This window comes from Choloepus didactylus, chromosome 20, assembly GCF_015220235.1.
Source record: "Choloepus didactylus isolate mChoDid1 chromosome 20, mChoDid1.pri, whole genome shotgun sequence".
NCBI classification, from domain to species: Eukaryota; Metazoa; Chordata; class Mammalia; order Pilosa; family Megalonychidae; genus Choloepus; species Choloepus didactylus.
In genome coordinates, this window is record NC_051326.1 from 529,270 (window position 1) to 556,318 (window position 27,049).

The window sequence follows — 27,049 nt, forward strand, 5'->3', positions numbered from 1 at the left end:
GAGTCAGATCCCATGTAGGGGGGAGGGCAGTGAGTTCATCTGCTGAGTTGGCTTAGCTAGAGAGAGAGGCCACATCTGAGCAACAAAGAGGCACTCAGGGGGAGACTCTTAGGCACAATTATAAGCAGGTTTAGCCTCTCCTTTGCTAGCTTGTGTGATTTTTAATGAATAGTCTTTGTTTGATGTTTGGTTATTGATTTCACTCACGTTCTCAGTTAGAAAAGAAAGGATGAGAAAGAGAGACGTGTACAAATTGGAGAGGAGCCTTTTCCTTCCTACAGTTTTCCTTCCCAGTCAATAGGCAGTCGCCAGTGGGAGAAGGGAGCGTGGCAGGAGAACAGGGAGCCTGCTTGTCTTGGCGTGGAGTCTGCATCAGCGGCTCTGAAGCGGGTCATTTTGCCCATTTCAGGGGCTGCCCACTTCCTGATCAAGGAGCTGTCCCACCGCAACCTGGAGCTGGAGCGCAGCCGGCAGGAGGAGCTGGGCGTCCAGCCCCAGGACATCTGGCCTTTCATCGTGATTTCTGACGACTCCTGCGTCATGTGGAACGTGGTGGACGTCGACTGTGCTGGGGAGAGAAGCAGGTAAGCCAGCCCGGGGCGTGTGCTTTTAGATGCAAACCAGTAAAATTTAATTTGCTGTTTTATTTAATTTCTTACCTTCGCAGCTGTAGGCTTATAGGAAAATCATGCAGAAAGTAGAGTTCTCTGTGTACACACACACCATCTCACACACAGGTTTCCCAATTAGTAACATTTTGCCTTAACATGAGACTTGTGTTATGATTTATGAAATAATGATGTTATTGTTATGGTATTAACTTTAGCCAGTGTTTACTTAGGGTTCACTCTTTGTGTTGTGCAGTTCTGTAGGCATTTGTGTGAGATAACATATACAGCTTACAATTTCCCTTTTTAACCTTTTTCGAATATACAGTTCAGGGGTATTAATTACATACGCAAAGTTGTACCTCCATCATCATCATCCATTGCCAAAACTTTTCTATCACCCAGATGTAAAATCCATACTAGTTAAGCATTAACTGCCCATTCCACACCCCCACTCAGCACCTGGTAACCTGTGTTCTATTTCTGACTATGAATTTGCATATTTTTATTATTTCATATCAGTGAGATCTTACAATATTTGTCCTTTTGTGTCTGGCTTATTTCACTCAGCATAATGTCCTCAAGTTTCATCCATGTTGTCGTATGCATCAGGACTTAGTTCTTTTTTATGGCCGAATAATATTCTATCATATGTATATACCACATTTTATTTATCCGTTCATCTGTTGATGGACACCTGGGTTGCTTCTGTCTTTTGGCAATTGTGAATAATGTCCGTTGGAATATTGGTGTGACAATATCTATTCAAGTCCTTGCTTTTCATTCTTTTGGGTATGTACTTAGTAGTGTGATTGCTGGGTCACGAGGAAATTCTATTCTTAGCTTTCTGAGGAACTGACAAACTGTCTTCCACAGCGGCTGCCTCATTTTATATTCCCACCGGCAATGAATGAGTGTTCCTATTTGTCCACATCCTCTCTGACACTTGTAATTTTCTGTTTTTTTTTTTTTTTTTTTTAATGGCTGTGTGCTCTTTCTATAGTGGGTAGCTCTCTTTAGCCCCTGGTGCGCTACAAAGTACACCTTACCTTATCTTGCCAGCCCAGTGTCTGGCAGACAGAGCCTGGGGGTGGTGGAAGTGGACTCATGTTCCAAGCAGCTTTATTTTAATTTTTTAATTTTTAAAAATTTAATGACGTATAACATATATAGAAAATCACACATTACATGTTCACTCTAATATACATATGAAAAAGAAAAGTAGAATGCGTACACAGAAACTTCCTGAGCACACCCATTTAACCCCAATTCCCACATCAAGAAACTCCCCTCGATGATGGCAGAAGCAGATGTCTCAGTGAGGCCACTGCTGCAAGGAGGCCATGAGCCAAGGAATGTGGATGACCTCTAGAAGTGGGAAAAGACAAGGGAAGGATTCTCCCCTAGAGCCTCCAGAAGAAATGCAGTGGTGACAAAACTTTTATTTCAGCCCAGTAAGACCCATTTTCAGACTTCTGATCTCCAGAACAGTAAAATAACAAAATTTTGAAAGGACTCGGGCAAGATGGCGGCATAGAGAGGAGTGGAAGCTAAGTAGTCCCCCTGGAACAACTACAAACAACCAGAAACAACTAGTAAATAATCCAGAATAACTGTGGGGGGACAAACGAGACTATCCACTCATCATACACCAACCTGAATTGGGAGGAATGCCCGAGAACACAGCATAAAATCTGTAAGTAAAACCTGCAGAACCAAGTCGTGAGACCCCCTCCCCCATAGCCCGAGCTGCGGAGCCTCGTGGTGCCAGAGAGAAGCTCTCTCCCAGCAAGCGAATACAGCTCAGCTGAGCTCCAACTGGGGTTTTAAGTAGCGAGTGTGAACTGCTCACTACAGGTACGCAGCCCCAAAAAACAGACAGAGGCTTTGGGTGACGACTGACCTTGGAGAGCCGGAAGGTTGCCTTGGACTGGGTCTGAAGGGGACTGTTTCTTTTTTGGCTCAGTGGAGAAAGCCCCAGTCATTTTCAGTTTCCAGGGCTGTGACTCGGGGAAGGGCGGAGACAGCACAAGCAGAGAGCGAGACCATTGAAATGCTAATGACCTCCACCTGGGGGGTCTGTCTTCTCTAGGAGGAAAGGGGTGGGGCCCTTTCCATTCAGAACCAGACCCCAGAGCCTGGGGGAACAGGCCATACCTCCTCACACCAGTCAAGAATTATAGGCTAACAGGCGTCACCTGCTGGGCAGAAAAGCACAGTGACCGGAGGCATCAAAGGGTGGAGCAATTTTCTAAGACACACCCGCAGGGAAACCAGATACTGAATATTTCTTCCCTCTGGGACCTGAGCCTGCTCTGGTCTGGGAAAACCTGAGTTGGATAACCAAGGAAACCATGCCTAGACAACAGAAAATTACAACCTACACTAAGAAAAACAAAGTTATGGCCCAGTCAAAGGAACAAACATACACTTCAACTGAGATACAGGAATTTAAACAACTAATGCTAAATCAATTCAAAAAGTTTAGAGAAGATATTGCAAAAGAGATAGAGGCTGTAAAGGAAGCACTGGACCTGTATACGGCAGAAATCAAAAGTTCAAAAAAACAACTAGAAGAATCTATGGAAGAGATGAAAGACACAATGGAAACATACAATAGCAGATCTCAAGAGGCAGAAGAAAACACCCAGAAACTGGAGAACAAAACACCTGAAAGCCTACATGCAAAGGAGCAGATGGAGAAAAGAATGAAAAAATATGAGCAACATCTCCGGGAACTCAAGGATGAAACAAAGTACAGTAATGTACGTATCATTGGTGTCCCAGAAGGAGAAGAGAAGGGAAAAGGGGCAGAAGCAATAATAGAGGAAATAATTAATGAAAATTTTCCATCTCTTATGAAAGACATAAAATTACAGATCCAAGAAGCGCACCGTACTCCAAACAGAAGAGATATGAATAGGCCTACGCCAAGACACTTAATAATCAGATTATCAAATGTCAAAGACAAAGAGAGAATCCTGAAAGCAGCAAGAGAAAAGCGATCCATTACATACAAAGGAAGCTTAATAAGACTATGTGCGGATCTCTCAGCAGAAACCATGGAGGCAAGAAGGAAGTGGTGTGATGTATTTAAGATACTGAAAGAGGAAAACCACCAACCAAGAATCCTGTATCCAGCAAAGCTGTCCTTCAAATATGAGGGAGAGCTCAAAATATTTTCTGACAAACAGACAATGAGAGACTTTGTGAACAAGACACCTGCCCTACAGGAAATACTAAAGGGAGCACTACAGGGTGATAGAAGACAGGACTGCGTGGTTTGGAACACAATTTTGGGAGATGGTAGCACAACAATGGATGGCCTGGATCCTGCCATGTAAATCAAAGAAGAGAGGGTCTGACTCAGCCGTGTAGCCTGGATCACCTGGAACCCATTATGATACAGGATCATAAACACCTCCATTTTCCCTTCAGAGAGAGACCAGAACCACTGAAGTTAAGCTACCTGCATAAGAGTTAAGTGCGATCAGCTGTACTTAAATCTTTAAATGTCTGACCTACTGATAACCTTTGGTTTGCTTTGATAACTATGAAATAAATTCTCACTGCATTGGGAAAAAAAAAAAAAAAAAAAAGAAACTCCCCTCATGTTTCCTTCTGGTCACTAATCCCCTCCTTCCCAGCCTCACCTCTAACACCTAGCATTATTTTTATTTGATGTATGATGCTGGGAAAGTTGCTTAATCTTTTGGGGTCCTCGTTTCCTCACCTCTTGCTGTGGTGATGCTGGTGATGGAAGTGTGTGGGAGGGTCAGTTGCGTCATGACTGGTGGACGTGTTCAGCATGTGGGATATAAAGCTGTGGCTGCCACGCACTTCTCCAATGTGAGTGTCGCCCCCTGGAGTTGTGCAGGGAAGCAGCCCTGCACAGAAAAGGCTCGGTGGGTGAAACGGAATCGGAACACCAGGGGTAAAAGACTTCTTCCTTTTGTGATTTTGCCATATGAGTGTTTCGGTTTAGGGCTGCCTGATGGTTTTTTATTATTTTCAGCTTACTTTTGAGACTGCATTAGGTTATTTCACCTCTTTTGTGTTAGGGGCATCTTGATAGAACAATTACTGTGAATCATTGTTCTTCTAGAAAAAAAAAATGCTTCCTGTGGGATAGAGCTGCCCATGGCCCACAGGAACGGTGATTTTGCTTTGCGCTCGCTGTTTTCTGCTTTCACTCTTCCGAGGGCGAACTTGCCCAGCCCTGTCTCTGCGGTAGAGATGGAGCTGAGAGCTGAGCTCTTCGTTCTGCCTCGAAGCAGCAGCGGGTGTCCTGGGACCCCGGAGCTGGCTGGGACCTCGGAGAGTGTGGTTTTCTTTCTCGGCTGGGGAAAGAAAGCTGAATTCCGGAAAAGCTGGGCAACCTGCTTGGCCCCCGCTGGCTCCCAGCTTCTCACGTCAGTGTCGCCGTCACCAGACTCACGTCCTCCTACATCCCAAACCCACGGCTTTGGGCGGGGTGGTCATTTAAGGGAACCCCTCCTTCCCCATTCTCTCCTTGGAATTCACAACAGAAAGCCTGGTTCCTATACTCCGTTTTACCTTCGGATCCAGCGAGCTGGCAGTGCAAGGTGGCTCGTCAGGGGGGAAGGAAGGCAGACTTGCGGTCAGGGAGAGCAGATCGTGGCCACACTCTGCTGAGAGGCTGTGGGCAGCCCGCTCCGAGCCTCTCTCCCTTGTGCTAAGATGTCGTCAGCTGACTGCGAGATTAAATGCACACAGGGCACTCCCCACGGTGCAGAGCCCCTTTGTGCGTGGTGATGGATTTTCCATCCACGCGGCCCTGGCCGCAGGGAAGGGTCTGGGAAGCCTGGTGCAGGCCTGTGCCGCGGCTGGACACGCCTGGAGCTGCCCCTCCCTCCTCCGAGCAGGGAGCTCTCCTGGTCCGAGAGGAACGTATCCTTGAAGCACATCATGCAGCACATCGAGGCGTCCCCCAATGTCACCCAGTACGCCCTCATTGGGATGCGGAAGTGGTCGAGCAAGACCAGGGCCGCGGAGGTGCGGGAGCCTTTCTCCCGCTGCCACGTCCATGACTTCGTCATCCTGAATGTGGACCTGACACAGAACGTGCAGTACAGCCGGAACCGGTGAGGCCGCCCTCGGGGAGGGTGTGTGTGGGGGGGTCCCGAGTGGCTGGGGGGAGGGGCGGGGGGAGGGGCAGGTCCAGGCAGCTCGGGGTCCCACAGGGGCAGGCCTTCACCCGGGCAGACGGCTTCTACCTAAGCCAGAGGACCCCACCCCTGAGCACTGGCCTGGCCCATGCTTTCGGCTCCCACTTTCGGCCCCCCATTTCATCATTTCAGCACTCCTTCAACTCCATCAATTCACACAATACTTGATTTAGTGAGTTACTTTGTACTGCGCGTTTCTCTGGCTTTTTTGTTTCCCTCTCCTAATGCACGGGTTTTTAAGGAGCCTTTGCACAGAAACACTCACAGGCCACTCTCTACACATTTGCCACGGAAGTGCTCACGGAGGGTTCGCAGAGCCAGGTGGTGGGCTCAGGGCCCCAGGTGGCCCACCTGCATGTGGGTTCGGAGCCAGCCTGCCCTGCAGCAACCCCGGGTTCTGCCACCCACCAGCTTTGCAGGTCACTGACCTTCTCCGCACCTTGTTTTCCTCAGCTCAGCTGTGCAACGTGGCTAACGGTTTTGGCCTGGGAGGTGTTTATGGCTGTTTTTTTTTAAACAAATTAGTGACCTGCTGTTCCTAAAGTTCCTCGCAGTGCCTGGGGCGTAGCAGGTGGAGCAGAAGGCACTGGCAGAGCCGTGGCGTGCGCTGCCTCCCCCGGCCCGGCGCGGCCGCTCTCCAGGCCCTCCCCCCAGCAGGGTCGCGAGGCAGGGTGGGTGGCCCCAGCACTGGGCCTGACCTGTGCTGCTCCGAGCAGGTTCACCTGTGATGACGTGGACTTCAACCTGCGGGCGCACAGCGCGGGCCTCCTGCTCTGCCGCTTCAACCGCTTCAGTGTGATGAAGAAGCAGGTGGCGGTGGGCGGGCTGCGCGCCTTCCCCATCACGGCCACGGTGAGTGTCCACCGGGCCATGCTGGCCTCGCCTTCCCATGGCACTGACCCTTGGGGCGTCAGAGAGGCCATCAGGTTTCTCTGCCTGTCTCTGGTTTCGTGCAGCATCCTCTAGATCCGCTCCGCTGCGCATCACGTCCCCACGGGGCTTGTTTGGGCTCTGCTCCCTCCACCGTGGGCTGCCTGGTTCTCTCCGGCCCCTGTTGAACTTGGCAGCTTTCGAGTGTCCGTGAATGCTTGCTTCCCTGCCGGGCGCAGCTCCTCCAGGGCAGGGGCCTGCTGTGGCACCCCTGGGAGCCGACGGGTACTCGACCACGTCTGTACTGGCTGAGGGGCCTGCGGACCTCACGTAAAATCCCGGGAAGCCCTCCAGGGCTGTCTACCCTGCAGGCCCGGCGAGCCTCACCTGGCAACCTGGTGATCCTGTGGCCAGAGCCCCTTCCAGTCTCCCACCTCCTCCCCGTCACCTGCTCCAACCATTGTCCTGCCCGGTTCAGGCAGCAGCTGTGTCCGTTGCCCTTCCCGCTGCAGGGGCCGCAGCCGCCTCTGGGGGAGAACCAAGACTTAGGGAAAAAGTCTCTACTTCCAGAAGAGGTTCGGAATCATTTGTTAAGTGTCCAAAAGAAAAAAAAAACATTATTGAAGTTGTCTTAGAGTTGCAGTTTAATTTGGGGAGGATTGAGATCTCAGTCTTCTTAAGAGCCTGATGTGCCTTTAAAACCAATTTAATTATTCTTTTATTTCCCTCAGTGTCATTTTTAAAGGACATTTTATGCATTTCCTTGGGTATTTTATCTTTATTCGTAGGTTAAACATAATTTTATTGTCCATTATGTTTAATTGCTGACATATAATATAGTGATATATATATAGGAAAGCTAATGCATTTTTATAATCTTTCATCTGAATGAAATAACTTGATGGTTTTCATTTTCTGATTAGTGATTTACTGAGCACCCCCTCCTCAGTTCCTTAGGAGCTTCGAGCCCAGCAGCCGAGGCGGATGGCAAACGGATGTTTAATTAATTAGCGTGAGGGTCAGGTGTGTGCGCGGGGAGGGGCGCCTAGCCGGGGCTGCGGAGGCTCCCTGGGGAGGTGAAGGAAGGGCGAGGACCTGGAGGGGGGCAGGTGTGGGGGCGGCAGAGCGACGGGAGTGAGGGGCCGTGGAGGTGGAGGCTGGGCCGGGAGGAAGCACTGTGGTGTGCCGAGCCGATGAGAAGGAACCACGGGGGACTCGGGGGGCGTCTCCGGTCGGGGTGCCATGCCCAGGGGGCTGACACGGGGTTTCGGGAAGAGCTCACAGACGGCCAGTTTTCCGCACGTGAAGAGAAGTGTCTAAGCTTGTACCCTGGTTAGTTTTCACACGCTCTGCCTTGGCAGAACAGAAGTTTTCCTAACGGAGACTCCACCCCTGAAGCCCCTGCTCTCAGGCGCCCCTGTCCCGCGTCCGCAGCTGCCCCGTCCTCGGCCCCTCGTGGCCTGGACGCCGCCCCCCGGCCGCAGAGCCTGACGCGCCCGGTCCCCCCGCAGGCGCCCGACCACCCCGCGGCCGTCGTGCCGGCCCAGTACGTCTGCGCCCCGGACAGCAGGCACACGTTTCTCGCGGCCCCCGCGCAGCTCCTGCTCGAGAAGTTCCTCCAGCACCACAGCCACCGCTTCTTCCCGCTCTCGCGCAGGAGTCTCCACCACCCCGTGCTGTCCGTGGACTGCTACCTCAGCCTGGGGCCCCAGGTAGTGCCCGAGGGTGGGTCTCCTGCACACGGGGAAGCTCGTCCCCGGAGGCACCGGGACCCAGGGCCCTGCGTCCTCGCTGCTTGTCTCCGGTCCTTAGCCGAGACGATAAAACCAGGACTCAAAGAACTGAAATGGCTGCCAAGTATAGTAATTTGTAAGTCTAGCCCAGTTGTGATGCCGCCACATTTCTGTTGCTCACGTGATTAGTGAGTAGATGAGTCCTGATAAGTCTTTCTGAATTGATTTTTCATACAAAGATTTAGAGATAACATTAAAATGTTGTTTCTGGCTCCCCCCAAACCCTGATTTTGAGCAAGCAGTTAATATTTATATTCAGATCTCTAGCATAATGTTGTTGCATAATTCATGGAAAGCAGTGTTGTCTCTTGAATCGCTTCCTTTCTAGATTTCAATTTGTTACGTGAGCTCCCGGCCTCACTCCTCAGACATCAGCTGCCCCGACTTGAAGTTCAGTGGACTCCTTTTGTACCTCTGTGACGCGTTGGTCGGGGCTAGCTTTCTGAAAAAGTTTCATTTTCTGAAAGGTAACTTCCCGTTCTCGGGTTTACCCTGGACCTTGACTTGCTTGCCTGCTGTCCCCTGGCCCCTCTGGGGAAGCGACCCGTGGTCTCATTCTTATTCGCCATTGGGGAAACTGAGGCCCATCCTGGGACATATGATGACGCTGGATCTCGGGTCCCCTGATGCCCGGGCTGGCTCTCTTTCCCCTGAACCTGTGAGGTCAGAGACTAGAGCACACTGTTGCTTTTCGGTAAATAGCAGATATTTTCAGCTTGGTCCAAATACTTAAATCAAGGCCCACATCTCCTCGTGCTTCTCTGTCCTGGGAGTTCTTGCTCCGTGTCTGGAGGCCCCACTGTTCCTTGGTTTTTGCTCTAACCTTTCTTCTTCTGTAGCTGTTTTCTTGCTAGAGTGACTGAGAGTCACACTCATTCTATGTGACTTTAAAAGTTATTTCCGATCTGTATTTCCAATCTAGTTTGGTTTCCTACTTGGTCCTCACTTTTCCTTTGTTGTTCTTTACTCTGACTTTTCTCTCTAGCAGACATGAATTGAGCACCTGAAGTGTACATGGCCTTGGGGAATATTAAGAAGTTTCTACAGCAGTCTTTGCCCTTAGGAAGCACTGTGTGGTGGAGAACTGGACATGGGTGGGTGTGGATGGATGGATGGATGGCTGGGAGGATGGATGGATGGGTATATGGATGGATGGGTGGGTGGATGGGTAGATGGATGGGTGGATGGATGGGTGGGTGGGTGGATGGGATGGTAGGTGGATGGGTGGGTGGGTGGATGTCTGGGAGGGTGGGTGTGGATGGGTGGGTGGGTGGCTGGAGGGTGGGTGATTGGGTTGATGGTAGATGAATGGGTGGATGGGTGGGTGGATGGATGGGTGGGTGGGTGGATGGGTGGATGAGTGCATGGGTAGGTGGATGGATAGGTGGACGAATGGGTGGGTGGGTGAGTGGATGGATGGACAGGTAGATAGGTAGACAGAAAGAACAAGACTTGATGGATGTGTGCTGGGTGTTCAGAGATGTTCAAAGGAGGGAGAATTCATGTGTGTGTGAGGGGAAAGGTGGGAGGTGCACTGGGATGGACGGGTGAGCAGATTTGGGATGGTGAAGAAGGCAGGATTAAGCCAGGAGAGTGGGATGTGGCAGGATGGTGTGAACCAAGGGCTGGCACTGAAAATGCCGGGTGTGTGATCAGACCAGTCTGTCTGCTTTCATTTCTCTTCTTCTGTTCAGTTCTTTTTCAACTTCTGTTCTGCCTGCATGTTGTCTAACTGGTCACACCTGCCAAATAACAACCACACCATATGTCTTGCTAGGATAGTAAAGCATTACGACAGAAACAAGATGCTAACTTGCAGTAGCTCGGCCTTCTTCTCTTCACCCTTCTTCCACCATGGCCCATGTAGGTGCGACCCTGTGCATCATCTGTCAGGACCGGAACTCACTGCGCCAGACGGTTGTGCGCCTGGAGCTGGAAGACGAGTGGCAGTTCCGACTGCGTGATGAATTCCAGACCGCCAATGCAAAGGAGGACAGGCCTCTCTTTTTTCTGACTGGACGACACATCTGAGGGGGCACCAGCAGCCTCTCTGGGAGAAAGAGCGTGCAGCCCCCCCGTGCTGCCGAGGCTGGAGGAGGTCACGGAACCCTGGTGCCTGAGCCAGAACGGGCGCCAGACACTGTGACGTCCACCCCTTGTGGTGCTTGTCAGGGAACCAGGGCTGAGAAATGGAAGGGGACTGATGGCGCGTGGACGGCCAGCAGAACGCAAACCCACGGCTCCTGAGCTCCGTGCTGGAGCTCTGTCCACTGTAACATATGGCCTTGGGCTGTTTTGAAGTTTGTTTTATGAAGAACGGATTTTTGACCATTAGCTGTCACTCATGTGCTTCCGTGGACAAACCTGAATTTTCTCTTAGCCCTGAAGAATTTCTGTTGCGGAGGTTCCAGTGTCTCAGTGGATATGATTTCAGCTATGCAGGTTTTCCTGTAACTGACTACAAAGCAATATTCTACAAGAACATTTTAAGTGTTAAAGACTGGGACAAGAAAAAACTAAGAATTAGGTCTTTAATAAGAATTGCTTAACTGCCTACAAGTTTTCTTTTTTAGAAGCTAGCCCAAAGGCATCAAATTTAATAAAGAAAAACAAATGGTTTTACTTCAGAGCAAAGAAGATACTATTAAAATGGTGTAGGGTAAAAGCAAACGTGAACGGAAGCTTCCATTAGGGCGACAGCAGTTTCAGGATGGAAATGAGTGTTAACAGAGGTTGATCTTCTTAAGAAATAGAATTTGCCTCACAAAGGAAAGAGGAGAAAATTGCTTGCATGAAACAATAAAAAACAATCAAAATTTTATATAAAATAATTGATCAGCACTAGGCTCATGACTGTAATTCATTGAAGCTGAGTTTCCTGTTCCTTAAACGGCTTGTTTTCTCTAGTTTGTGTTGGTTCCCTTAGGGAGAGTCTCTCTTGACCCTGGAGGAAGAGGGAGGAACGCAGGGTCGTCCATCACCCGCACCCCCTCGGGCGCCTGCCGCCCTGCCTTTCAGCCGCCATTCACAGATCCCACTGTTGGCCACGCTCTTACGTGTGTTACCTTATTTAATCCTTCCAGTGGCGTGTGTGTTTGGAATTACTCTTCCCATTGCAGGATGAAAAGACTGAGGTGCAGAGAGTGCGATTCACCCAGACCACAAGCAGAGGGAGCTGGGAGCCCGGCTCAGCGGCCCCCGGTCCCGCCACCAGAGAAGGGAGAGACGCGGTGCTCTCGGCTTCCGCTTCCGCGTGCACGGATGAGTCGCCAGGATGCACGCGCTTCAGCCGTTCAGACGTTTACGGCACTCTAATGGATAACTATCCCATTTTAAAAGATGATGCCAAAGAGTTAATTTCAATCTTTTTCCCCTAAGAAAAAAGTCCATGAGTGTAAAAGATTTAGGTCAACGTTTATAAAATGATCACTTTGTAAAAGAAAAAACTTCCTTTAGTTACATTTGTCTTTTGTAAATAGCAACTTCTGTGCAGTTCTCCCCATTTAATTTGTTAATTTAAACTCAAAAGAAACAAATATTCTTGTCTGTTCCAGTCTCATAAATAAAAGTTATAATGCACTTAATGTTTTTTTGGTGCATGTTTATTGCATTGTTTTAAGATAAACTGGTCTCCAGGGTTAATATCTCCTGGCACAGAGGATGGTGGGAAGATGGCGGAGCAGGAGCTCCAGGAGTCAGTCCCTCCGCCAAAACACCTGCTGAACTGGCAGGACTGTGAGCATCGACTGTTTGAGACCCCAGGGTTGGTGGACCCTGTGCTGGAGGAGACGCTGGTAGATTGGTGTAACCACCCGTGAGCGTCACCCCCGGCAGCAGCTGCCAGCCTCCACCCCAGCCACATGGCGCCCCGGTGGGGTTTGCAGCCTGGGTCCTGGCTTGGCTTGCTGGTGGGAGTGGGCCGTGAAGACCCTCTGAATTCAGGGGTGGCTGGTCCTGACCTAGCTTCAGATCAGCCACTTTGGGTCGCTGGGCCGGCTGAGGGCGGCCACTGCTCCAAGGCCCCCGGAGAAAAGCAGCAGGAGACGTGAAAGGCAGTGACCTCCTCAAAACCACGGGAGGCAGCTGAAGGGCTGCAGTAACCTGGTGAGTGAGAAACCAAGCAGCAGCTTCAGAAGCCACCGGAGCAGCTCCTGGGGCCCTTGCTGTCCACCCCCCACCTCACAGCTCGAGTGGAGTTGCCTGTGCCCCCCGCTGTGGGTCCTTGGCCTGTTCCGGGGGAGCAGAGTGGTCCTGTGCACCTGCGGGGTGCTCGGGTGTTGGTGTGAGGACCAGGGCCCAGCCCCTCCCTCAGGAGACACACATGGGGCCCACACCCCCGGCCACAGGCCCCCTATCACTGCCGGTGACCCAACCTCGCAGCAGCTCTGTCATCACGAGCTCTGTAAGCCCCCCTTGCACCCCCTCCCTCTTTGGCATGGTCACTTCCCATGGCCACAGCCCAGACCGTTGTCTCCTGTGCGTGAGTCCCCGTTAAACCCAGGGCCACTCCGTGCCTGGGGTGCGCCTTGGTCCTTGGGTTGAGCTGGGCTGAAACACAGCTCAGATCCCTGGACAAAGTCCGAAAAGCGGAACCCGGGAACTTGCTTCTGCCTGGCTCCCAGGGTTGGTCCAAAGGCTGAGAAGCGACAGCAGACACTGACTGTGTAGGGAAGAACCAGGCCCAGGCAGGGGTGAAGCCACAGGGCACATGAGGGTGATGGTCCTTCTAGGGGAGAGGAGGGGCGTCCTCACGAACTTGGGGACTAGGGACGGGACTCCCAAGGCCACGTGCCAGGCACGCCCAGGACAGCGGCGGGTCCAGTGCTCCTGAAAACCCAAGAAACACTGTGGCGCAAGAAAGGTGGTAACTTCAGAGCTGAAGAGGTGCACAGAGTCCCGTAAAACAGGAATGATTAGAATAATCAGCAGTGAGAGCGTGTTGTGCTCAGGAAAAGAAAAGGACCAATGTCAGATCTGGACATCTTCCGGGGCGGTTCGCAGACGGAGCTGGACAGCGAGCCGGATGCTTGGCCAAGCACCCCGGAGCGGCCCCTGCCCCACCTTGCCCTGCCCGGTCATCCGACGCCCACCGGCCCCTCCCGGCCCCCGGGCCACGCCACCCGCAGGCTCTTCCTCTCCCCTTGCGACCGCGGGCATCTGTGAGACTCACTCTGGGCCCCAGGGCCCTGGACGCATCTGGCACGTGGAGAGACGCAGGAAATGTGCAGGAATGAACGGGTGAGCGAATGCAGGGAGCTGATGTTTCAGATGATCTCCACATGGGAGTCGGGGGTGGCTGGTGATAGAGACGCTGAGAAAACAGTGACACTGAGCTCAAATTCTTGACTTGTTAGGACAGGAGTGATTAATATGTTAGTGGAAAAGAGACATTTAAATATGTACAATAAACATTAGAGTATGCACCAGAAGAAAACAAGCAGGTTGCCCAGCATCTAAAACATTGAAGGGGAAAACAGCAAATACAAAATTAATCTGATATACAGAAGAACAGGTTGCAGAGCAGAGGAGCAAGAAGCTTCCAACATAGAAACAAAATTAGGTGACAGCAACACACCCAAACATTTAATAATCAAAATAAACATTAATGGATTAAATTTGCCTAATAATAGTGAAGCTCTGGGTTAAGAAAGCTAATTAGAATGGGGTTTAATATTAAAAAAAAAAGTAAGTGGGCAAAGAGAGATATCTTAAGTAAAGTTACAAAGTTTTATCTGAGTTGATATCAGGGTCACAGAACTTGGTAGATATGCCGGTACTGCTAAGAAATAAAGTAATTGTTAGAAAAGCAAAAAGAAATGGGCAAATTGCATAATCCTAAATGGACACATACCTCTCTCAGAAACAGAGAGGGGAGACCCATGGAAAGGAGACTTCAGGGACACAAGAATTTGATCCAGAGTAGTTAACCTTCAGGAGAGAATTTTTGCATTATGAAAACTATTCCTGCGCATTTGAAAAATAGGGAAATCTGTATTTTTGCAAGACCAGTAATAACCCTCATTCTAAAACCAGGTAAGAATCATAAATACACAAAAAAATAAAACTACAGTACCATAAAATCACCTGGGCCTACTTTTCCCCCCTTCTGAAGCCTTCATTTTTTAAGGAATAGATTTTGTTTTTACTACCGCTACAATTTTCAGTTATTTGTGTATTCAGATTTTATCTATCTTAAGTTTTAGAATTTATGTTTTCCTGGAAAACTATTTCATAACAACTTTCAAATTTTCTGGTATAAATTTAAACATATACTTATGTTCTTATAATTAAAAAATTATCTTTGATTATTTCCTTTTCTTAGTTTTCTTTTCTGTTTTCTTAATTTGTTTGGTCATCCTTACTAAAGATTTGTTTCTTTTATTGAACTTTTCAAAGAATAAACTGGTTATGTCTAAGCTGCTTTTCACTTTCATTTTTTATTTCATTAAATTCTGCTTCCATCTTCATTAATTGGTTCATTTTCTTTACATTTATTTTGTGTTAGGGTTAAATGAAAATGTAAATTAATAATAGTAAATCAACTATAGATCAATATCCAAAAATGAAATGTCTTCCCATGCCAGCAATAACCAACCAGAAAATGTAATGGAAATGAAATTCCCAATCACCATAGTAACAAAACTCATAAAATATCCATTATTAAACCTAAGAGAAAATTTGTAAGAACTCTGTGAAGAGAGTTATAAAATTTCCATGGAAGAAGTAGAAGGTAAAATTACATATAAACAACAACTACATCCCAATGGGAAGATACAATATTATGAAACTATCAATTTCTCCCAAATTGATCTATGGATTCAACATAAAACAATAAAAATACCAACTGTATTGTTTCTGGAAACTGCCTTTTATTTTTTAAATTAGAGAAGTTGTGGGTTTATAGAGCAATCAGGCATAAAGTGCAGAATTCTCATATGGTACCCTATCATTTACACCTTGCACTGGTGTGGAACATTCGTTACAATTGATGAAAGGACGATTTTGTAACTGTACTGCTAACTAGAGCCCATGGTTTAATTTGGGGTTTGCTGAGTGTAGTGCCATTCCATGGATTTTTCCCACCAATTTTTATCTTATTACCGTATATACAACCTAACACCTACTTTAAACCACGTTCATGTATACATGTGCTTCAGTGCTGTTAATTATGTTTACGCTGTTGTGCTCCCATCATTCCATACAGGAACGTTGTGCATTTTAAGCCTTACCTCCCTGTTCCCCACCCCCATCCTGTCCCTGGTAACCTGCATTCTAGATTCTAACGCTACGAGTTTGCTTACTCTGCTTATTTCATATCCGTGATACCACACAATATTTGTCCTTTTGTTTCTCATGTCACGTGTATCAGGACTTCATTCCTTTAACAGCTGGATAATGTTCCATCGTATGTATGGACCACGTTTTGTTTATCCACTCATTGGCTGATGGGTGCTTGGGCTGCTTCCACCTTCGGGCAATTGTGAATAATGCCGCTGTGAACATCAGTGTGCAAATGTCTGTTCGAGTCCCTGTTTTCAGTTCTTTCGGGTACATACTTAGTAGTGGGATTGCCGCGTCATTCCTACCAGCAGCGAATGCAAGTTCCTATTTCTCTGCATCCTCTGCAACACTTATTTTCTGTTTGTTTTTTTAAAATAATAGCCATTCTAGTGGGTGTGAAATGTTATCTTACTAGGGTTTGGATTTGCATTTGCCTGATAGCTGGTGTTGAGCATCTTTTCATGTGCTTTTTGGCCATTTGTGTATCCTCTTTGGACAGATGTCTATTCAAGTCTTTTGCCCATTTTGAAAATTGGGTTGATTGTCTTTTTAAGTTGTAGGATTTCTTCTATATTCTGGATATTAAGGCTTTATCGAATGTATGATTTCCAAATATTTTCTCCCATTGTATAGCTCATCATTTTGCGCTCATGATAAAGTCCTCTGAGACGCAGAAGTTTTTAATTTTGATGAGGTCCCATTTATCTATTTTTGTTGTTACTTGTGTTTCGACTGTAAGGTCTGAGAAACCATTGCCTAATGCAAGGTTCTGAAGATGCTCCCCTGAACTTCCTCTAGGAGTTTGATAGTTCTGGCTCTTATGTTTAGGTCTTTGATCCGTTTTGAGTTAATTTTTGTATAAGGTGTGAGGTAGGGGTCCTCCTTCATTCTTTTGCAATTGGAGATCCAGTTCTCCCAGCACCATTTGTTGAGACTGTGCTTTCCTGGTTGAGTGGTCTTTGCCCCCTTGTCAAAAATCAATTGGTCATAAATATAAGGGTTGATTTCTGAGCTCTCAATTTGATTCCATTGGTCTGTATGTCTGTCCTTGTGCCAGTACCATGCTGTTGTGATTATTGTGACTTTGTAATAAGTTTTAATATCAGGAAGTTTGAGGTTGGGGTTCTCACTCTGAATCCAGATATAGACAAAAAAGGTAGTTAAACAAATGAAGACCAAATTGTCAGTCTTATTGATAAAGCAGTTATAGGTATATGGGCAAAAACAAGCTCTGAGGGAATTAGCATTTTAATTAACAGAATATTTGGAAAGGTCTGTGCAGATTTTTAAAGCTTTCAAGTCTAGAGAAGAAACAAGAATTCTATGACTGTATTTGTCATTTGCCGAATAAGCTGCCCCAGTTTCCGTTCTCCTTTCTCTCTGAGCCCTCATTTTTCTCACTTGGGACCCCTGGCTGCTCTAGCTCCAGCTCTCCCAAGGGGTCTTTCCCGGGGGTGGCAGCCTGCCCTGCCAGGATGGGTGGGTCTGGGTGGGCCGTGCACACTCGCGGTTCAGGGTCTGGTAAGGAAGGGAGCACACAGGTGGGGTGCACCCCAGCCCCTGTGACCCTACTGCCGGGGACTAACGCAAGGGGAACCTAACGTCTATTTTTGTTGTTTAAAAATTATACAGTCTTCTATCATGAAATTAAAAAAATAGGTGTCAGTTCTTTGGCCAGATATTTTCTGAGTGTCACTGAGTGCCAGGCTTCATTTGTTTGGATGCTGGGAATGAAAATAACAGACACATCCCTACCCTGAAGTTCATCCCTGTTTCCACTTTTAAGTGCTTCATTCCAGACCTTTCCTCAGTATCTGTTTCATTTGTGCATGTAAACTAAAGTTAGTATTTGAGCTGCTTCTTGCTCCTTCCCATTTCTCAGTGCTCTAGGGAATTTAGGATAGCATGTAACGAGGGTGCCCTGCCCAAGTGGAACTAGGAAACCAGACGCGCTCCTCTTGCAGCTGGCAGCCCCTGAGCTCTGTAACAGGACGTGGGGTGTGAGGAGGCCCCAGTGGGCACTAGGAGGCCCTGGTGGTGTCAGGAGCCCTCTCAGTCTGGGGTTGGTACCTGGCACTTCTGCTTCCACTGCTCCAGAAAAGGCAGTGGGGAGGCCCCAGGGAGCCCATGCCGGGGGCTGGGAGCCTGGGAGAGGAGAGGGATGGAGGGGTGAGGCTAGAGCTGCACTCAGAGCACCAGCGGGGCAGAGGGGGGGGGCAGCGAAAGGCCCCTGGACAGGAGCCATGGCCGGGGCCACCGGGGATGTGTAGATGGGGTGCTGGCCGTGAAGATGGGGTGTGGCTCGGGAAGGTAACTGGAGATGAAGTTAGAAGACAAGGGGGCCCCATGCCTCCCCCTGGGCGTCCCCGCCCTCCTGCCCCAGAGTCCTGGGGCATCCGGACAGAGTCGCGGGGTGGCCGCAGTGATGCGGAGTCACGCTCCTCGATGGGCTTTTGGGGTTGGCCTGGGGTTCAAGTCTCCCCACACCTGCTGCAAACCAAGCCAGCGATGCCCCCCTTTCTGGGTGGCTGTGAGCCACGGGGGTGGGTCTGGCCGCTCTCGGGGGAGCCGTGGGCACGTGGAGGGATGGCAGCCTCGGTGGTGCGTGGTGGGTGGTCCCGGTGGGCGCCCCGTTTGGGGCCAGGTGGGCTCCACTTGGGTTGGACTCGCTGTCCGCTGAAAAGATTTAAGCCTGGAAGGCGGCTGAAAACGCCAGTGTGATAACTTTACAGAACAGTTATACCAGAATTACAGGAACCACTAACCACTGGTGCTGCTTTCACGGCGTGTGCCCTTGTAATCGTGCAAAGCCCAGGGCAAAGGGCCCACTTTGGGTTTAATATCCTCCTATCGTCTTGAAATTCTTTTTAATTTTGAACAAGGTCTCTGTGCTTTCATTTAGCTTGGGCCTCACAAACTGGGTAGCTGGTTCTCCCACCCACCAATAAGGATATCTAAGTGGGGAAGTAAGTTGAGCCAAAGTGTTACGTCTGGTGGGTGTTTCATCGGGGTTCCTGGCTGGGAACAACCATACACCTGAAGAGGATTTTCTTCGTCAGAATTTGTAATTTTAATTGTTTGCACCTATTTCTTTTAAAATGTTATTTTAAAGGTCTTATTCCAAAAGCTGGATACTGCCCATTAATTTCTTTCCTGAAGGAAACTAAAAAAAAAATCAAGGCCATAAAACAAAGAGTTTATGTAACTGTAGAGCAGTAAGGTGGCGGCTGGTGCCACGCAGTTCTTGTTTCTGTTAAATCATCAGAATAATGTTGAACTGCTACAGTTTCTACTATTCTTTTCAGATGAAAGTCAGCATATGGTGTAAAATCTGAGGCAAGTAAATATTCCTCTCTGCCAGCATCCTGCTGTCTGTCCCCACACGTTTCCGCTTTGGCTGTGGTCCCAGCCCCTGCTGGAGGGGAGGGAGGGCCACGCCGGGGGTGGGGGGGATCCAGGCCCACCATCGAGGTTCTGCTTGAGAGACTTTTTCAGAATTCAGCATAAGCAGTGTTTGTTCTCCCGTCTGCTTCCTCTTTTTACTTGAAAGAATGACTGATAAACTATGTTTTCTCAAAAATGAATGGAGTTGGCATGGGACTTCAGCAATAAAACTGAAAGTATTCTAATAAATGAATTGATAACATTTGAGTTTTCAGCATTTAGGATTTTAGGACATTGTATCTGTTCCCATGAATTTGATGGTTTTCCAATATCCAAAGACTTCTCTAATGATATCAGTGGTTATAGTCAAGAATGTAATTTTCGAAAAATTTAGAATGAAATGGTCAACAGTCAGAAAAACTGTATAATTCAGTGAACCAATATTTTACAAATAACCAATTCATGATTCATGTTTAAAGATCCATTGAAAATTCAAGATAGATGAATGGATTTTAATGTACCTGATTATGAAAGTGTCATTGGTAAAGTTTCCATTTACACAATGTAACAGCCTTAAGAAATTACCACCTGTCAATGATGGTGTAATACCAAAGAAGAATATTCACAATTATTTGAAAGGCTATTAAAATACTCGTCTCTTTTCTAACTATATATCTATGTGAGGTTGGATTTCCTTCATGTATTTCAACGAAGTAATACAACACATTGAATATGGAAGTAGATATAAGAATTCAGTTGTCTTCAATTAAGCCAGAAATTAATGAGATTTTTTTAAAAAAAGTAAAACAATGCATTTCTCCTTCTTGCAGTTTTTTTAAGTTAGAAAACATGGGTGTTTTAAATGAAAATATCTTTATTTTAACATGTAATGTAACATGTAACAAGTTTATTACAGCTATTTAAAATAGCTATTTAAAAATTTTTTTAATTTCTAAGAGTGTCATCTTTTGTGTTAGGACCCTTTTACATTCTTGGAAATTACTGAAGACTCCAAATAACTTTTATGTGGGTTAAATCCATCAATGTTTACAGTTTTAGAAAGTATGAGACTAAAATGCTTGTGAAATCTTTCTGTCTAGTTTAAGGAGTCCATACATAGAAGTTTTAATCAAATTTTCTTCCGTGCAAAGAACCGGTACCTTTTAAAATAAAAGTTAAAAATAACGTTTTAATGGGTTCATGTGGCTCAGTACGGCCGGCAGGATTGGGAAAGGCAGGTTTCTTGCTCCTTTTGGAAGAATTCTCCAAGAACTCAGCCTTTCAAGTCCTAGGTTGGCGTCACGGAAAGCGCTTGGCTCTCCCACTTGCTGGTTGTGTGTCTCCGGCAAGTCATCCCAGCCCGCTTAGCCTGCGTTTGTTCTTCTGAAAGGGAGAGTGATAATGTCTGTTTCTCTTACTCGTTGGGCCAGAGCCCCACCGATGGGGTGATTAGGACCAAAGCCCTGCCCTGTTGCTTCAGGACGAGGGGGCCCCAAGGCTGCAGGGCCCCTTCTGGTTCTCATTCGTGGCACCCTTGAGGGGTGAGCCCGATTTCCAGGCAGAGTCAGAGGGGGGAGAGGGCTCGCTGCCTCGGTGAGCGTCCTGCGTGGGCTGGGGGCCGAGGACGGGCAGAGGCAGTGCCGAGTGGAGCAGGTGGAGCCCACGCGCTGGGACTGGCGAGTCCCGACTCCCCCCCAGGGACAGAGCAGAGGACCCCACCCCCTCTGCTTTGTAGTCACACTCACGGGCACCTTACGCTGAGACCTTCTCCGTGGAAACTCTCCATCCATGGTGGGTGCTCCGGGCCTAGAGCTTGCTCCTTTGTGGCCACCAGAACTTAATTTTGCCTCTGAATAAAAATAAATGGCCGCTTTTAAGATTAATTTCAGCCTGAATTGGAAGACTCTGATCCTTGAGATTGCCTGTCATCTACTTTAGAATCAAAACCTTGGCTTTCCTAGTTAACCATAGACCGCATGTTAAATTGCTCTGGTTTTAACTGTTTGTGGTGATGTGGAACAGCTCGGTGCCTTAGGGCCCTACAGACTGGGCCGTGGGGAGGGATGGGGAGACGCTGTTTTGGGCTGTCCGGGTTTCCCGGCCAGGCAGAGCGGCCCTGAGGCTGGGGTCTGGGATCTGCGTGCACCGAGTGTCCAGCTTCCTGAACTTCTGGCTGACCGCCTGCAAGATTCCATCCAACTGGCCTCCATCTCCAAGCAGGTTTTGTTCCTGATGCCAGCAGATGTCCTGGGGGAATGATTTGCTTCTAGAACCCTTGAAAAAGAAAGAGAAATTCTCTTTTCTGCTCACTCCAGAATTGAGCCATGGTGGGATTTTCTAACTCAAGAGAAGAGAGTTTATCTTGAGGGGAACAGCAGCTGTTGTGCATTGCGCATGTGTGTGCGTGTGTGTGTGCATGGGCGTGTGTGTGTGCGTGCATGCGTGTGTGCGTGCGAGAGGAGGGGGAGGGAGGGAGGGGCATGGCGTCCTCCTTCCACCTCGCTGGAGCCCTCTCTTCTCCCCTCCGTTTGCTGTGTGCTTCCGCCTCCAGTGTGGCCCGGCTGGTGGGGGACCCTGGAGGGGGACGGGCACGCGGGAGAGACAGCCTGCCCCCGCCTCTGAAGCGCTCCCTGCCGGAAGCCCGGGGCTGGCTGACTCCTTGGCTGCCATGGTCCTGTCCTCCACGGCTCTTTGGTGTGCTCGTCTTCTGCTGCTGCTGTAACAACTTACCGCAAATTCAGCGCCTCAAAGCAGCTCTGCTCTGCAGGGCAGATCCGACTCCGCGCTCACCGGGCCAACATCGGGGGGTTGGCGGACACCTTCCTTCCTGGAGGCTCTGGGGGAGAGCCCGTTTCCCGCTGCTCCGCTTTCTGAAGGTCCCCCGCATGCCTCGGCTCCCACCCTCTGTCCTCGGAGCCCTTGGACACTGCTGTCTCTGGTTTCATTCCGCGTCTCTGCTGCCCTATTGAGGACCCTCGGCTGAGAGTGGACACACCTGGGCAAACAGAGGGCAGAGGCTGAGACGAGAGGGAGTGATGCCAGGCACCAAGGGGCAGGCCCTTGTCGGAAAAGAGGGCCTGGGAAAAATGCCCAGATTGTTGTTTAGGGTAATCGGGGATAATCTCACTTATTTAAGGTCAGCTTTCTAGCAGCCTTTTTTCTCTCTGCCATCTTAATTCCCCTTTGCCATACAACATAACATCCCTACAGGCTCTGGGATTAGGGCTGGCAGGCGACACCCCCCCCCCCAGGTCCCCACAAGAGGGCGGTGGACACCTGGGCTCCGTCCCCTGCCCCCTCCCTCCTGGGACCCGGGGCACACTGGCCCTTTCCACTCCCTGGCACTGGGGAGTGTCACCGCCTCTGGTTGGTTCCCTCCACCCGTTCCCGTATCCTTTACACGTTCCCTTCGCTTATCCTTCCTCAGGTACCCCTGAGCCGTAAGTGTGTGCACACGTGTGTGTGATCCTGGGGGGGTGTGGGAGTGCATCCAGATGCACTGACATTGGAACGGCCTGGTCAGCTGGGCTCAGATGTTACTGATTCACAAGTCAGTTGCTTTTCCCGTAGTGCATGTTCAGATTCACATTCAACCTAAAGCCTGGACCAGCTTTGTTGGATCTTGTGAGAATCAGAGGTGGTGTGGGTAAGAAAAGCACCGGGCACGTGGAAGGAGCTCTGGTGCTCACCCTTTCCCCCAGAGCTCACAGGAAGAGAAGTTGTTACGGGTGTGGAGGTCAGGGAGGGCCTGGAAGAAGCTGGGTTTGCCCTGCGCCTTGGAAATGGAAGGACTAGAAAAGGAAGAGGGGAGGAGAAGGGCTCTCCCCGACGCTGAGGTACGTGGGGTGGGGTGGGGGGCTCGTAGCGACTCCCAGGCTCTGGTGCCAGCCCCCGAGGGTTCACGACGGCTGGTGCTCACAGGGGAAATGTGCAGGGGCTTCCGGCCTGGCCTTGGCCGCGGTCACTGGGCAGTGACGGAACCCTCGGGAAAGGACGCCGAGCCTGCCGCTGGCGGTTGTCCAGAACAACGCGCAGGCCGTCTCTTTAGCCGCAGTGTGGGGCTGTCCACGCCGTCCTCACGCGACCGCGAGGCTTGGTGGCTGCTGACATCTTGCCTGCGTGGCTCACCTCCACCCGCCACAGCCCGGGGCGGGAGAGGTTCTGGTTTTACCCACGTTTTTCCCAGATGAGGAACAGCTCTGGTGGTGCAGTGACTTGCCCCAAGTCATAACGGCTTCTAAGGGGCAGAGTCGGGACTGGAGCCGGGTCCACCTGCCCATGACGGGTGAGCACCTCGCTCGGCGTCCCAGAGCCCTGCATGCCCACGTCCCTTCCACCAGCGGCAGGGCCTGGCAGCCCAGTGCCCGCTCTCCCAGGCTCCTGCAGACCTTCCCAGGCCTGCTGCCCACCGGGTGAGACGCGGCATCGCCCTGGGCTTGGCGTGGAGTCTGCAGCTCACGCCCAGGCCCCGTCCCCTCCATGGCCCCAGCGCCCGGCCCCTCACCCGTGCAGCGACTCTCCTGGCCGCTTGTTTTCCCAGCGTCTGCTGCCTGTGCGTGCTCTGTGCTTCCAGCAGACCTCTGGCTTCGCCCTAAACATGACCAGGTCTAGTTACTCACAGCCAATTCCTCCTTGGTCTGAGGTTCTTAAAATAATCTTCACAGGAACTAAAAATAGCGAGGGTGGTGGTGACCCAGCTCAGCAGAAGCATCTTACAGTGCAATTATTTTCTCCCTTAGGTTTCAGGCAATTTTGGGGGCTTTCAGAGCATGGGAGCTGCCCCCGAGGGCTCGTGGGCTCTGAGGCCTGCTGGGTGCTTTCCCGGCTGGGATCGTGGGTGAGTGGCCTGGGGGTCCCTGCCATGGAGACCCTCGCTGGATGCCCTGGGGAAGCCTCAGGCACCTGGACCCGCGGAGTGAGGCCATCGCACCCATGTCATTAAATGGCGAGCTGGGCCCAGGCCTGCGTCCCCACATTGCGTTCTTGAAGCAGCCCCAGGTGGACTCTTGGGCGGTGCCGTACCTTGGGGACAGTGACCAGGAGGAGCCTGAGGCAAGAAGGGGACAGAACCGAGGGGCTCCATGGCCACCGGCCGAGCTCTCCTGGGGGAGCTGGGAGGTGCCGCGGGAGGGCACCGAGGACCGGGGGACGTTCCGGAGCTAAGAGCATTGAAATGGCGGGTGGGAAGGTGCCGGCGGAGGGGAGCGCACGGAGCGTCGCTGTGCCGCTGGGGCAGGTGGACGTGTGGCCGCTGCGCGAGGTCTAACCATGCCCTGCCCTGGTGAGACCCCAGAGGGCTGGGAGCAGGGTTTGGCCGGGGAGGCACCTCGGGTCTGGCATGCGGCAGCCACCACTCAGAGTCCACCCCAGAGGCCACTCACAGTCCACCACTCAGTGGCCATCACTCAGCGGCCACCATGCAGAGACCACCACGCAGAGTCCACCACGCAGAGTCCACCATTTGGCGGACACCACGCAGAGTCCACCACTCAGAGTCCACCACACAGAGTCCACCACTCAGCGGCCACAACACAGAGTCCACCACGCAGAGTCCACCACTCGGCGGACACCACTCAGAGTCCACCCCAGAGGCCACTCACAGTCCACCACTCAGTGGTCACCACTCAGCGGCCACCATGCAGAGTCCACCACTCGGCGGACACTACTCAGAGTCCACCCCAGAGGCCACTCACAGTCCACCACTCAGTGGCCACCACTCAGCGGCCACCACGCAGAGACCACCACTCAGTGGTCACCACTCAGCGGCCACCACGCAGAGACCACCACTCGGCAGCCACCACTCAGAGTCCGTCGCAGAGAGTCCACTGCGCAGAGTCCACCGGGCAGAGACCACCGCTCGGAGTCCGCCGCGCAGAGTCCACCAGGCAGAGGCCGCCGCGCAGAGTCCACCACTCAGCAGCCACCACGCAGAGTCCACCGTGCAGAGACCACCGCTCAGAGGCCACCACTCGGAGTCCTCTCGGAGGCCACCACTCAGCCGTGGCGTTCTGATCCCGGATGAGCCTGGAAGAGGTGGGTGCCCAGAGGGATGGCTCGCGCAGTGCCATGTCCACGGGCGGGGAGTGGAGCAGAGGTCCCAGGCCCGGGGTGGGGTCACATGCAGTGGGTGCGGCCCTGTCGGGTGGGAGAAGGTTCTGGACGCCGCGGCGGCGAGGGCGGGTGATGGATCCCACTGGACCGCGTGCCGGGCGGGGTCGGATGCCCTGTCGCCCTGCAGGGCTGTGCTCCCTCCCCTGGCTTCCCTGTCACACAGTTTTTGGAAGTGGCCCCTCCTGACCGTGCTGCCCCTTCCAGGAACTTCCCAGTGCCTGCCTGGAGGTGGCTCCTTGCGCGTTCGCCAGCCCCCAGGTGGGAGAGGATTTGCAATTCAACACTCTGCACTTCTCCGGCCATGTGACTTGGCCAAGGCCCCCGAGGGCGACCGTAAAGGGACGTGCCGCCTGCCCCGGCTCCAGTGTCCGGTCCACCCAGCCTCCGGCTCCTGCGCCGGGGAATTAGCCGCCCCTCGCCGGCCCCTGTGCGCCGCGGTCTCCGCAGGGCCCCATGGAGGAGCACGACCGCCCCTGCAGCGCTGCCTGGACACCCGCCCCGGATTCGGCCTGGTCCTGGGTAAGGGCCGCCTGGTGCTGGGGGACCGGGTCACGCGCCCCAAGGTGGGGCGGGGTCTGCACCGCACAGCCCCCGGGAGGGACTCATTTCTCCCGTCAGTGACGGCACAGCTGGCTCCTCAGAGGCTCCTCCCGCGGAGGCGACATTCAGAGGAGATTTATAACTTCGTCTAGAAAGGCTCTTTGTTTCTTTAGCCTTTGACGGAAAATGAATAAGGATTGCTTTATCCTCCACGCGGGGCCCTGAGGGGTGCAGGGCTTCCTGCCGGGCGCATCGGAGGACCCAGGAATTTAGTCCTTGAACCGGCGCCGGCTCCGCAGCTGCAGGGCTGGTGACCGGACTGCACCCTCCCAGGGGAGCTGGCTGGGATGCCGGGGCTTCCTTTACTTTTATTGAGTTATTTTCACTTGAGTCCCCAGAGCAGGCCTGGAGGGCGCTCAGATAACCCTCAGTGGCGGTGAGTGCCCAGGGGCCTGGGTGGGGAGCTCAGGGCCTTGCTGTCCTTCCCACGAGGGCGAGGGGCTCCCGCGGCAGCGAGGCGACTGTGGGCTCTGCCCGAGGCTGCACCCGGGATCCACCCCATGAACGGCTTGTCCTCCGCGTTGCCTGTGGGCCCCACGTCCCAGCCTCTGGTCACAGGAGGGTCCGTCCTCAGGGCAGCACGTCTGGTTCAGGGGCAGCAGACTCTGCTGGGTGCATGGTGCTCCTGGTGCCCGGTTTAAACGCAGAGAGGGTGGTGGGAGAAAGGGGGGCCTGGGCTCTGTCCCCTCCCACCACCTGCTGCTTGGCCTTGGGGCAGGTGTTTCCTGGGCCGGCTGGATGCTTCCAGAAGCGTTTCCTTGGGCTCACCACCGACCCTCCCCAGCTGCAGCCCCTGTGTCAGCGGGGCCGTCCAGAGTGATGACGTCTGCACTCTGTTTTTGTTTGTCTGGTTAGTTGGGGATTAAAATGTCTGTTTTGTCTCCATTCCTGGAGGTCTCCTGTGCTGATGGAGATTGCACCCCTTCTGGAAAGCAGGCCCCCTGGTCCTGGAGACCGAGAGGTGCCCTCTCACCGTGGCCCCGTCTTTGCAGCCCAGGCCATGACGCTGGGACTGTCCAGGATCCCCAGGGGATCTGAGATGGGACCGGATCCCTGGCCTCCAGGACCCAGGCTCAGATCCGCCGCAGGCCCCTGGCCGTCCCAAAGGGCTGCGCGTGTACCTGTGCCTCCCTCCCCCGTGGCAGGGCAGGCTGCAGGGACTCTGGACGCTGCCCTGGGGGCTGCAGCTGCCCCTTACACGTAAGCCCCCGGT

General features: G+C 51.5%; 1 protein-coding gene across 1 annotated transcript in view; it reads left to right on the plus strand.

Annotated features, from left to right (window-relative positions):
* The window catches only part of GREB1 (growth regulating estrogen receptor binding 1), a 173,053-nt gene extending 161,070 nt beyond the window's left edge, over positions 1 to 11,983 (plus strand). The window contains exons 28-33 of the mRNA XM_037812669.1: positions 410 to 584; positions 5,495 to 5,713; positions 6,514 to 6,649; positions 8,179 to 8,379; positions 8,789 to 8,927; positions 10,328 to 11,983. Of these exons, the coding sequence (XP_037668597.1) occupies positions 410 to 584; positions 5,495 to 5,713; positions 6,514 to 6,649; positions 8,179 to 8,379; positions 8,789 to 8,927; positions 10,328 to 10,491 (1,034 nt within the window). The 3' untranslated portion in view covers positions 10,492 to 11,983. The remainder of the gene's footprint in view (positions 1 to 409; positions 585 to 5,494; positions 5,714 to 6,513; positions 6,650 to 8,178; positions 8,380 to 8,788; positions 8,928 to 10,327) is intronic.
* Positions 11,984 to 27,049: the final 15,066 nt, after the last annotated feature.